General features: G+C 39.6%; 1 protein-coding gene across 2 annotated transcripts in view; it reads right to left on the bottom strand.

Moving 5' to 3' along the window:
* ACSS2 (acyl-CoA synthetase short chain family member 2) overlaps positions 1–10,281 on the bottom strand; it is a 66,273-nt gene that overhangs the window by 2,362 nt on the left and 53,630 nt on the right. For both annotated transcript variants that reach the window (XM_081949093.1, XM_081949094.1), the window contains 7 exons: positions 8,200–8,332; positions 7,484–7,540; positions 5,531–5,611; positions 4,183–4,291; positions 3,180–3,248; positions 1,986–2,162; positions 171–245 (listed from right to left, as the gene is read on the bottom strand). In XM_081949093.1, the coding sequence (XP_081805219.1) occupies positions 171–245; positions 1,986–2,162; positions 3,180–3,248; positions 4,183–4,291; positions 5,531–5,611; positions 7,484–7,540; positions 8,200–8,332 (701 nt within the window). The remainder of the gene's footprint in view (positions 1–170; positions 246–1,985; positions 2,163–3,179; positions 3,249–4,182; positions 4,292–5,530; positions 5,612–7,483; positions 7,541–8,199; positions 8,333–10,281) is intronic.

Raw genomic sequence — 10,281 nt, 5'->3', positions numbered from 1 at the left:
ATAAAATTTATAAGCCTAATTTACAAGCTGTAAATTTACAGATTAGTTGCCCGTGAATTTCTAAAGATTTAAATTCTTACACTGATTCCTGAAGCACAACAACAAATATAGCATTTAGTAGCTAGCAAGAGCCTGCAATATACAGTAACAGGTATCAAAATCAAACATACCTGAGCGGGTTTTGGGCAGGCCAGGAGCATTCTGGATATAATCTGGAGTTGCAATAGGACCAATCTTTTCTCTTACTGCAAATAAGAAAATGACTGTTTTAGTTCCTATGAACAAAAAAAACCGGAGTATTTTTTTTAAAATCATCTTTAGAAAAGTAATTTGACCTCTTCTTTGAGATGGTTGATAATGGGGGTCTTGTCTCTATTTAGATATGTTCAGTCTCAGAATTGCAATCTGCCACTAGAGGATGATACATATTCTTCTATACAACACACAGGGATTCCATAACATACGTTATTGTAGTTGTCATGGGAGCAAATATGTGTACCTCAGAGGTGGCACGTTGCCTGGCTTCTTGTGGCAGTCCCTTAAATATTAGAATTACATGTCTATAACCCAAAAACCAAGTTCAAAAAACTCAAGCAAGGCAACGTGCCATCTGAGTTACACATATTTGCTCCCATTACAACTGTAATAATGTATGTTATAGAATCCCTATCGGTGGTGGGTTTCAATTTATTTTACTACCGGTTCACTCGTGCGCTCACTCGCACACTCACGTGATGCTTCCGTGCATGCACGGAAGTTTTTGCGCATGCGCAGAAGCATCCGAGTGGGTGGGCGGAGCCTCCTGCCACCGCCAGTACCAGTTCGCCTGATCCGGGGCGCACTGGCAGAAACCCATCTCTGATCCCTATGTGTTGTATAAAATTTGGGAGGCGGAATCTTAGAAATCCAAATGCATTTCCTAGGAAAATCTTCCCCATTAAAATGCTTTCAAATGGCACAAGGATTTTTCAGAAATTATTTTTAACTGGAAAGGGACTACTCGGTAGTTACTTATCCCCAAAAGACTATTGCAGGAAAAAGAAATGCTAGCAATTCTTTCTCTCTGCATATTAAGAAATAGCCGAATTATGTAAAAGGCCTGGGCCAGATAAACACCCAAGTATGCCAATGCATTCTTTACTTGTTGACAGTTGGAGAGTCACTACGTACACATTTTTGCAGAATTCCCACCGTGCTCATGGGTGTACAGTGTGCTCTTAAGTACTGAAAGTGGATGCCAGCTGGCAGCAAGGGCATATCTTGAAAGGCAAGGACTAAATTTAGTTTTGACAGAACCAAAAGGTGTCCTTTTGATTTGAAAAGTACTCTTTCAACCAGACTGAGGAACAAGGCATTCTGATAGGCATGGGTTTTCCCCACAAAAGCCACAACAAAGCTCATGTGTAATCATGGGATAGAGACCACTACATCCATTACAGGACTTCCCTTTTTGCTATACAGGTTGATGCTATAACAGCTCCACTAATGGGGGAGATATTTGATTCCATAAAATATCAGACTGAGATTGCATCATTTACATATCAAAGGTCCCATGTGATATTTAATTGATTCTTTTAATAGATTGATACAGGTTTTTTTTCCAAGGCTGGGATCCAGAATTCTGGCAAAAGCCCAAATTTGGCCATGCTGGCTAGGAAGCTGCAGCCTTGAAAAATCTGGATTTGTTATGTTTAACCAGGAGAAACTCTAGTAATCTAACTAGATTACGCTCAGACTTGAATTCAGAGATGGCATACCATAGCCTTCCCTTAAAATAGAAATCCCAACCTTCCCCATTACTGGGGCTGCTGCAAATTAATTTCTGCAAAATCTAGAGGACCACAAATTGCTCATTCCTGCTTCCTACATTCTATATTCAGGATCCTTCTGTCCTATTTCCCACAATCTAATAGTTTTTTTATAAGTCTATCTGGGTCGATGTACAACTTTCAGCGTGCTTCTCTCATGTCAGCCAATACAATTACCTTGTTTCTTCAGCTCATCAATCAGTTTCTTTGTGAAATCATGTCCATCCTTCAGAGTCACAAAACAGTAGAGGCATTCTCCCTTTACAGGGTGTGGGTGGCTAACTACGGCCGCCTCCGAGATAGAGACATGCTCTACAAGTGCCGATTCAACCTCCGCTGTGCTCAGTAAATGCCCTGCAAAAAAAACCAAGAAACAGGTTTCTTCTAAAATTGGTCTTGCCCCACCATTTTTTTCTTTTTGTATAAAACCAGTATATTATTGAATCAAGCTATAGATCAGAATGTAAAGCATAAAGCTTGTCACATTTCTTAAGTAATTCCTTTGTTTTCATTTCTTTATTCTTAGGAAATTATCATACTGTAAAAGTTGGAAAATAAAATTTGAGATTATAAAATGTTGACACTAAAGAAAAGCCGATTTTATAGAGAATGAGAATTTATAGTTGTACATATTTAATATTTAGTTAGCAATATTAGTAGGCACTTCCATTTCTCCCAACAGTGTTTAATACTCTGCCATTAAGATAATCCAAAACTTCTTGATGCATGGCACGGCTTGCTAGGATTTTATTTTTAAATAGGTAATATTAATTGTATAATTATAATTTTAATATATAACAGCTTTCTTCATATTTGTATTTGTGAGGTACAAATAAAGGATAACCTTTAAGCTTCTTGGAGGAAATTAAAAATATCTCAAATAATATTAGGATATATAAATATAAATATATAAATTATGTACAAATAATGCTACACACAATGTATAGTTGTGTGCTCTAGACATGTAGGTAAAAAAACCTCTTTATTGGTTCACTTTTCCTTTGATAAAAGCACAGAAACAATTTTAAGGACATAAGCATTTATTTCTTGCCATTTTTATTTTGTAAAGACTGGCTGATGTCCCAGTAAAACTAGCAACATCAAATTACTTAAACTTGTTCATGTCCTGATTTAGTTTTTCTGGTAGGACAAAGGGTGAATACTGGATATTTTTCTCCCTTATCATGGGTTGTATTCTCCAGCAATGACCAAGCACAGTTCCAAACACATTTCTTCTTTCTTATTTGAAAAAAAAAAATCAACTTTGGGGTGAAGACCAAGACCAAGGTCTAAAGATGTTAAAAATCTTATAATGTCAACAAGATAATTGTGCAAGCAACTTTTATCCTTCCACAAGAATTTGGCTCTTACCAGAAACATTCAGCATGTCATCAATTCGACCTGTGATCCAGTAATAACCATCTTTATCTCTCTTGCAGCCTGCAAGAGAGACAAAATTAAAGGCCTGTAGACTTCCTCTCAATCTTTGCCCCTCAATTTTTCAGCCCTTGTATCTGAGTCTGTAATGAATGTGAAGAAATCCCAGCCCAAGAGGTTCAGACCCAGAAGAATTTATAATCAAACCTAAATCATTCATACTATTTAATCCAACAGTTTGGGAAAATCAAATTCTAAAAAAAAATTCTGAGATTTAAACTCCTTTGGTTATTTCATGGGGTGAGCTGAATTGTGTCTTTGAAACAAAAGTTCTAATTGGCACTAGTGTGTGTGTGTGTGTGTGTGTTTGTGTGTGTGTGTAAAATATTGATTGTAGGTGTACCTCTACTCAAAATAGTAGCCACTGCATGATTCATGATATTTTTCTTTTTCCTTTTCCTCATTTACTATTCAATTAATTTATTAACTTTTATGTACACCATGTATTATCTTCTGGAATTAGTATTCACATTCAGTATTTCTTGGCTGATCTAATAAGCTTGAGAAAGGATAAGGAAGTTGAAACCAGAGATTTACACACTTCCTTCTGAGTAAAAATGGACAAAGAATTGACTTTATCAAGGAGTGGCTTATGGAAGCCTACCCAAGAGGATTTCACCAGGAGTGTAAGAGGTGAGACAGTAAAGATTATGAGGGGAAAGGCTGGGAACTCTGCTTGAAGAAACTTGAAAAGCTAGTCAAGTGATTGCATGTATGAGAAAATGTGCTTCATTTCAGGTCTGTGAATAGCATCTTTAAAAAGCTGAGCTCTATAAAAGTTCTGCTTTAGAAGAATTCAGTTGTAGCTGCTGAGGAGGTCATAGTAGAAAAGTACATTTATGGGAACTTCTAACATGCTTAAATATTTCTAAATTAAACAGGAAGTAAGTTTCATAAGGTAATATTTTTGAGTCAAAGTTCCTTTGTGAAGACTTACCATCTCCAGTCACATAATAACCAGGAAACTTTTGGAAGTAGGTTGTCTCAAACCGCTGCTGGTTTTTGTACACTGTGCGCATTATTCCAGGCCAGGGTTGCTTAAACACCTAAAAATGAGAAAGGTGAGGACAGTAGAAAACTTCACTGGCTAAGTTCAAGCAAAATACAAAGTATAATGTGATTTATATGATTCAGATGTAGTACTATGTATGAACCCAAACAATTGGGTTGTAAATCATGGTTAATGTTTTAGCACTGTCTGATCCACACAACTGTAGTTTGTTCCACATACCATATTTTTGGTATGATAAAAAGAATAGCCCAAGTTCCCAACTACGTGTCACCATATTAAGAAAGCACATGGACAGAGGTCTGCTTGATGTCAAAGCACAGAATTAAAACGAACAAAACAATACAGTATACTGACAAATATTTCACTGTTCAGGAATGCAGCAGTGATAGGAATATGAATGTTTCATATTGTCCCCACCTGATTTTTAGAAACGTATTATTTTATCATTTTAGGTGATAGCATAATGAATAAATATTAACACAAACAATAAGAACTAGTCTGCTCTGAAGTCAAACTAATAATTAAGTTCAGAAACAAGAATGTTATCATATCAGATAAACAGAAATGTGGTAATCAGACCCAGAGGCTGGATAGCTCCCAAGCAACTTTGTCCTCCAACCTCACCCTGTTATTTTTCAGCTACTAGGCACCAGTCTATTCTGCAGGCATATCCATGATCTCCTACTCCTGATTAAAAGTGTGGGTAAAAAGCCATGCAAATTAACCCAAGATAAGTAGACAAAGTGTACTGTGCCCACTTTTAAAAAAGCAACCTGAACTTCCTAAGCCCTCCCTCAAAACTATACGTAGTGCTGAACAGAGCCAAAATATCCGTGGTATAGAATCCCATAACTGGATGTATTATTATTGATTGGTATGTTTAAATAAATACTGTGCTCAAACACTGGAGAAGAAAGAGGTGATGTCTTCTATACTTATTTCCTCCCCGAAATCTTCCTGTAGTTTATCCTACAATTAAACAGTTACTAATCCTGATAAATGGGAAAATGCAGAAGTTTATGAGGGACAATTTGAAGCAAAACAGTCTTCATTGCACGACTACTTGTAACGTGTATTTAAAAAAAAAAAAAACAGAACCAAACGTAGAGTTCTCTCATCAGCATCCATTCGGGATCTCAAAATGCAGTAAGGAAACTGAGTTAAGCACAAACAGTCCAGGCAAAACTTGCAATGAACTTGGAATTTGAGCCATGAAACTCCATATAGTGAATACATCGTGCTATCCATTATCATCATCATCATGTTCTCTTACCAGATAACCTTCAGCTTCTCCTTCTAACTCTTCCCCGGATTCATCCAACACTGCAGGGACCACTCCAAAGAAAGGAAAAGTCTGTCCAGAAATATTTTTTAGAAAGATTTTAAAGATCAAATCTAAGTATACAGACAGATGGCAGCTAGACTTGAAAGGAACTTCAACCCAGAACTGAAGACATCCCCTTTATATCTCTCTATACAATAGGAATGGCAACCTTGTTCAATCTGGAGGCTGCAAAGGAGATTCCTGGAATGTGTAGCCGAAAAAGGTGAATTAAAGATATTCAATTTTTTTTAAAAATGTGGCTGAAGGGAATTTAAAGAGAAAACTTGGTGCCTGAGTCTTGACACAGAGGCTTGACAGAGAAAAGAGAGCTGGAAACACCAAGTAAGCTATAGGTGGCTTACAGCCTACCTGTGCAGTTATATCAACAGATTTCCAAGGATTTCTTTTTTAAAAACTTCTGTAGCTTTAGCGTTCAGTTCAGATTTTAGGGTGGATTTCAGGAATTAAGCCTTTTTTTCTTTAAAGACTACTCATTCACTTAATTCAGGGGTGTCCAAACTTGGCAACTTTAAGACTTGTGGACTTCAACTCCCAGCAGAGCTGGGGAATTCTGAGAGTTGAAGTCCACAAGTCTTAAAGTTGCCAAGTTTGGACACCCCTGACTTAATTGATTTATATGACTGCCCATTTTGCAAATGTGGCCACAGGTGGCCAACAAAATTTAAAAACCATACAACCAAAGGACCAGGAAACAAATAAAACATGAGACAAACATGCTATGGCAAATGAAAAAACCAGCAACCAATCCACTTGTGGTCAAGTAACTGACCACATGGGTAAAGACAACTGGAAAAAGATGGTCCCTAAAATAACCCATATGTTGTGTTCCTCGACGTACGACCGGGGAATCCCTGTCTGACAGCTAGCAACAGCCAAGCCGCGTCTGATTGGCCAAGACGCGGCTTGGCTGAAGAGCGGGCTGTTTCTCTTCCCCTATTGGTTCTCCTGCTTGACAGCTATTTATACGGAGCTGTCAAGCAGGAGAACCAATAAGGGAAGAGAAACAGCCCGCTCGACAACACCATGAAATACTTTATAGGTAGCCCTCAACTCATGATTGCAATTAGGACTGGAATTTCCAACACTAAGCAATATGTTATGACTGTTAAAGCACAGTTGCGTTGTCTAAGAATGCATCCCAATTGCATGATTAACTGAATCCCATGTTGTGAGGCAGCTTTCTGGCTGCTTCCCACAGCCAAGTCAATGGAGAAGCCAGCAGGAAATTGCAAGTCCCTGGCGGCTCACAAGCAGGCTGGCAAATAGAGGTGTCTGCTTTCAAGTTGGAAGAGCACAAGGGGGTGTGCAAGGGGAGCAGAACAAGGCTCAGTGGGAGTGTGCAGGGGGTGATGAAGGTTTGGCGAGGGTCAGGGAGGGTGCAAGAGAAGTAGGCACATGGGGGCACAGGAGTGCATGGTGAGGTCTGGAACCGCATCTGAGGGTACATGGAGGTGTGTGAGGCTGCAATGGAGATGTAGTAAAATTCAGATAGGCGACACAAGGGTGCAGAGAGATAACGTTAAGGAGGGTGCACGGCCGTTTGCATTGTGGGGAGTATCGTGACTTATCGGGATGTTTTTTGCCTTTGCTGAGCTGGGGTGGGCGTGGCCTGCACGGGCCATATCCAGCCCGTGATCCGCTAGTTTCACAGGCCTGGACTAGGGCAAAACAAGCGCAGAGTGCTTGGGGAGGGTCCATAGGTGGGGGAGACTTGTCCCAGCAGCTTGCAACTTTCCTTGCCAGCTACTCTATTGACTTATATAGATGAATGACTGTGTATATCATCCCTCCTGGTCCAGATAGGGGCACAATTAGTACACAAGATAAAGCTGTGCAATAACCTTCCTGCATACAAAGCGAATATGCCAGAGCTATACTTACAGCTGAGCCTGGCTTCATAGGTGTAGCATAAGGGAGAGGAGTCAACACGTGACCACCCTGCAGGAAGAAACCAAAACAGCAATGAAACAGTTAAACCAGTGAAAAAATACCTCACACGATGTTTTCAGAGCCTGAACTGAATGATCACAGAGGTTTATTCCAGACATTACCGCCATCATCATCATCATTTCAATTTTTTTTAATTTTTAAAACATGCATGTCTCTTTTATTGTATTTAAACCGAGAAAGCACAAAAAGCGCCATGAAGGCTCTACGAGGAATAGTTCTTGCCCAGCACAGCAGAGGGAGAGCTTGGGTAGTGAAAGAAAAAGAAAAAAACAAATTCTAATAGGATCTGGGATCTTGAGGGATTCGAATAGGATTTTGGAAACCTTGATGGGAAGGAGAAGTTGTCATTGCTTCGGGAAGAGGCTACATGACACAAATAAGCAGCAAAGGAACAGCGTCTACATCAGGGGTATCCAAACTTGGGAACTTTAAGACTTGTGGACTTCAACTCCCAGAATTCCCCAGCCAGCATGGCTGGCTGGGGAATTCTGGGAGTTGAAGTCCACAAGTCTTAAAGTTCCCAAGTTTGGACACCCCTGGTCTACATTATGACATGCTGCAATGAGCTGGTAGGCAAGTTTGAAATCCAGGCCTTGGAGAACAAGGAATCATAAGGATAATAAGAAAGCTGAATAGAAAGAACTCACAGTTTCTGTTTGCCAGAAGGTATCCACTATAGGGCATCGTTCTTCACCAACTACCCTATAAAACCACAACCAAGCTTCTGGATTTATGGGTTCTCCAACTGTTCCCAGCACTTTCAGGGATTTCCTGCTGTATCTGAAGAAACGGTGAATAGATTTTAAAAAGAAAACTGTTCCAGAAGGAACACTTGTTTTACAATTTGATTTCAAAGCTAGCCATTTACCATTACTGAATAAACAAGAACATTTTCAGAAATCCACAATGCCTTTACCTAGTCAAAAGTGGATTTAAGTAAAGCAGAAACACATTAATTATCCTTTACATAAGCAATTACCATATTCTTTGGAGTATAAGACACACCGGAGTATAAGACGCACCCAGGTTTTGAAGAGGCAATTTTTTTTAAAAAAGTAGGCAGGTAGATAGAGGGATAGAGGGAGAGAAAGAGAGAGAAATACAGTAGGTATGTAGGGAGAGAGAGGGAGAGAGTAGGTATGTAGATAGATAGGTAGATAGATAGATAGATGATAGATAGATAGATAGATAGATAGATGATAGATAGATAGAGAAATAGAGAGAGAACTACAGTAGGTAGGTAGGGGGAGAGTGTGTGTGTGTGTAGATAGGTAGGTAGGTAGGTAGGTAGGTAGGTAGGTAGGTAGGTAGGTAGGTAGGTAGGTAGAGGGATAGAGAGAGAGAAATAGAGAGAGAGAGAGAGAGAGAGAGAAATACAGGAGAGAGAGAGAGAGAGAGAGAGTAAGTAGGTTGGTAGGTAGAGGGATAGAGAGAGAAAAATAGAGAGAAATACAGTAGATAGGTAGGTTGGAGAGAGAGTAGGTAGGTAGGTAGGTAGATAGAGGGGGAGCGAGAGAGAGAGAGAAATGCAGTAGGTAGGGAGAGAGTGAGAGAGCGTAGGTAGGTAGGTAGGTAGGTAGATGTTTCCAGGTGTATTTATCCATGTGCTGGAGAAGGAAATAGCTGACAACCTGTAGCACCTAAAACTTTGTTTCTGCTAGCACAGCACTTGACCAATATAATTCTCATCAATCCCTCTAACTAAACAGCTTTCTGAAAGGAGGAAAAAAAAGTTTTTGCACTCTGCAAGCCTGCCCAAAATGGCCCGTTTTTCGTGAAAACGGGCCCGTGTTTTTTTTTAAGGCATGAATAATAATAATAACTTTTATTTTTTTGAATAGCCTTGGGGGGGCTTGCAGAGTGCTCCTGAGTGGTTGGGGGGGGGGGGCAAAAACAAGCAAAAAACCCAGCCCGTTTTTTGTGAAAACAGGCCCTTTTTTGTCAAACAAATTGCATGCATAGCCTTATGGAGGCTTATAGAGTGCTCCTGGGGGTTGGGGGGACAAAACTGAGCAAAAAATGGCCTGTTTTTCACTCACTTCTGCCCTCCCCAGCCCCCAGGAACTCTCTAAAAGCTTCCATAAGGCTATGCACGGCCATTTTGGTGAAGGGGCGGGGCTTCGGGAGGCAAAAAATGCTGTATTCGGTGTATAAGACCCACCCAAAATTTCAGCCTCTTTTTAGAGGAAAAATTGTGCGTCTTATATTATGAAAAATACGGTAATTCCAATATCTTGTAATTTCCTATAATCCTGTGCTAATGGCATGCTGCCTGAGATTGAGAAAAACTGAAATCCCAAACATTTAGACAGTTTCAATGATCTGATCAGTATCTATCTTGAATATTATATCAGATGATTGAACAATAAAAGCTGGCAGAGTTCACAAATTGCACTAATACATGATGTAAAACCTGCTTAGTTTTGGTTTAATGCAGTGTTTCTCAAACTTGGCGACTTTAAGTCCTGTGGACTTCAACTCCCAGAATCCCCCAGCCAGGATAGCTGGCTGGGGGATTCTGGGAGTTGAAGTCCACAGGACTTAAAGTCGCCAAGTTTGAGAAACACTGGTTTAATGTGTTACATGGACCCAGCCATTGTGGTTTTTTAAAATCATGAATTAGTTTATGTACGAAGCAGCTACCACAACATTCAACAAAGCTTATTAAAAATGAAGATGCTTAAGCACATTTAATCTAGTCCTGATGCAGTATGTACAATTTGAGGTCT

Source organism: Natrix helvetica (assembly GCF_964273705.1).
Source record: "Natrix helvetica genome assembly, chromosome: 3".
Lineage (NCBI taxonomy): Eukaryota > Metazoa > Chordata > Lepidosauria > Squamata > Natricidae > Natrix > Natrix helvetica.
Note: the sequence above shows the minus strand (reverse complement) of the source record. Positions and strands in the feature narration are given on the sequence as shown.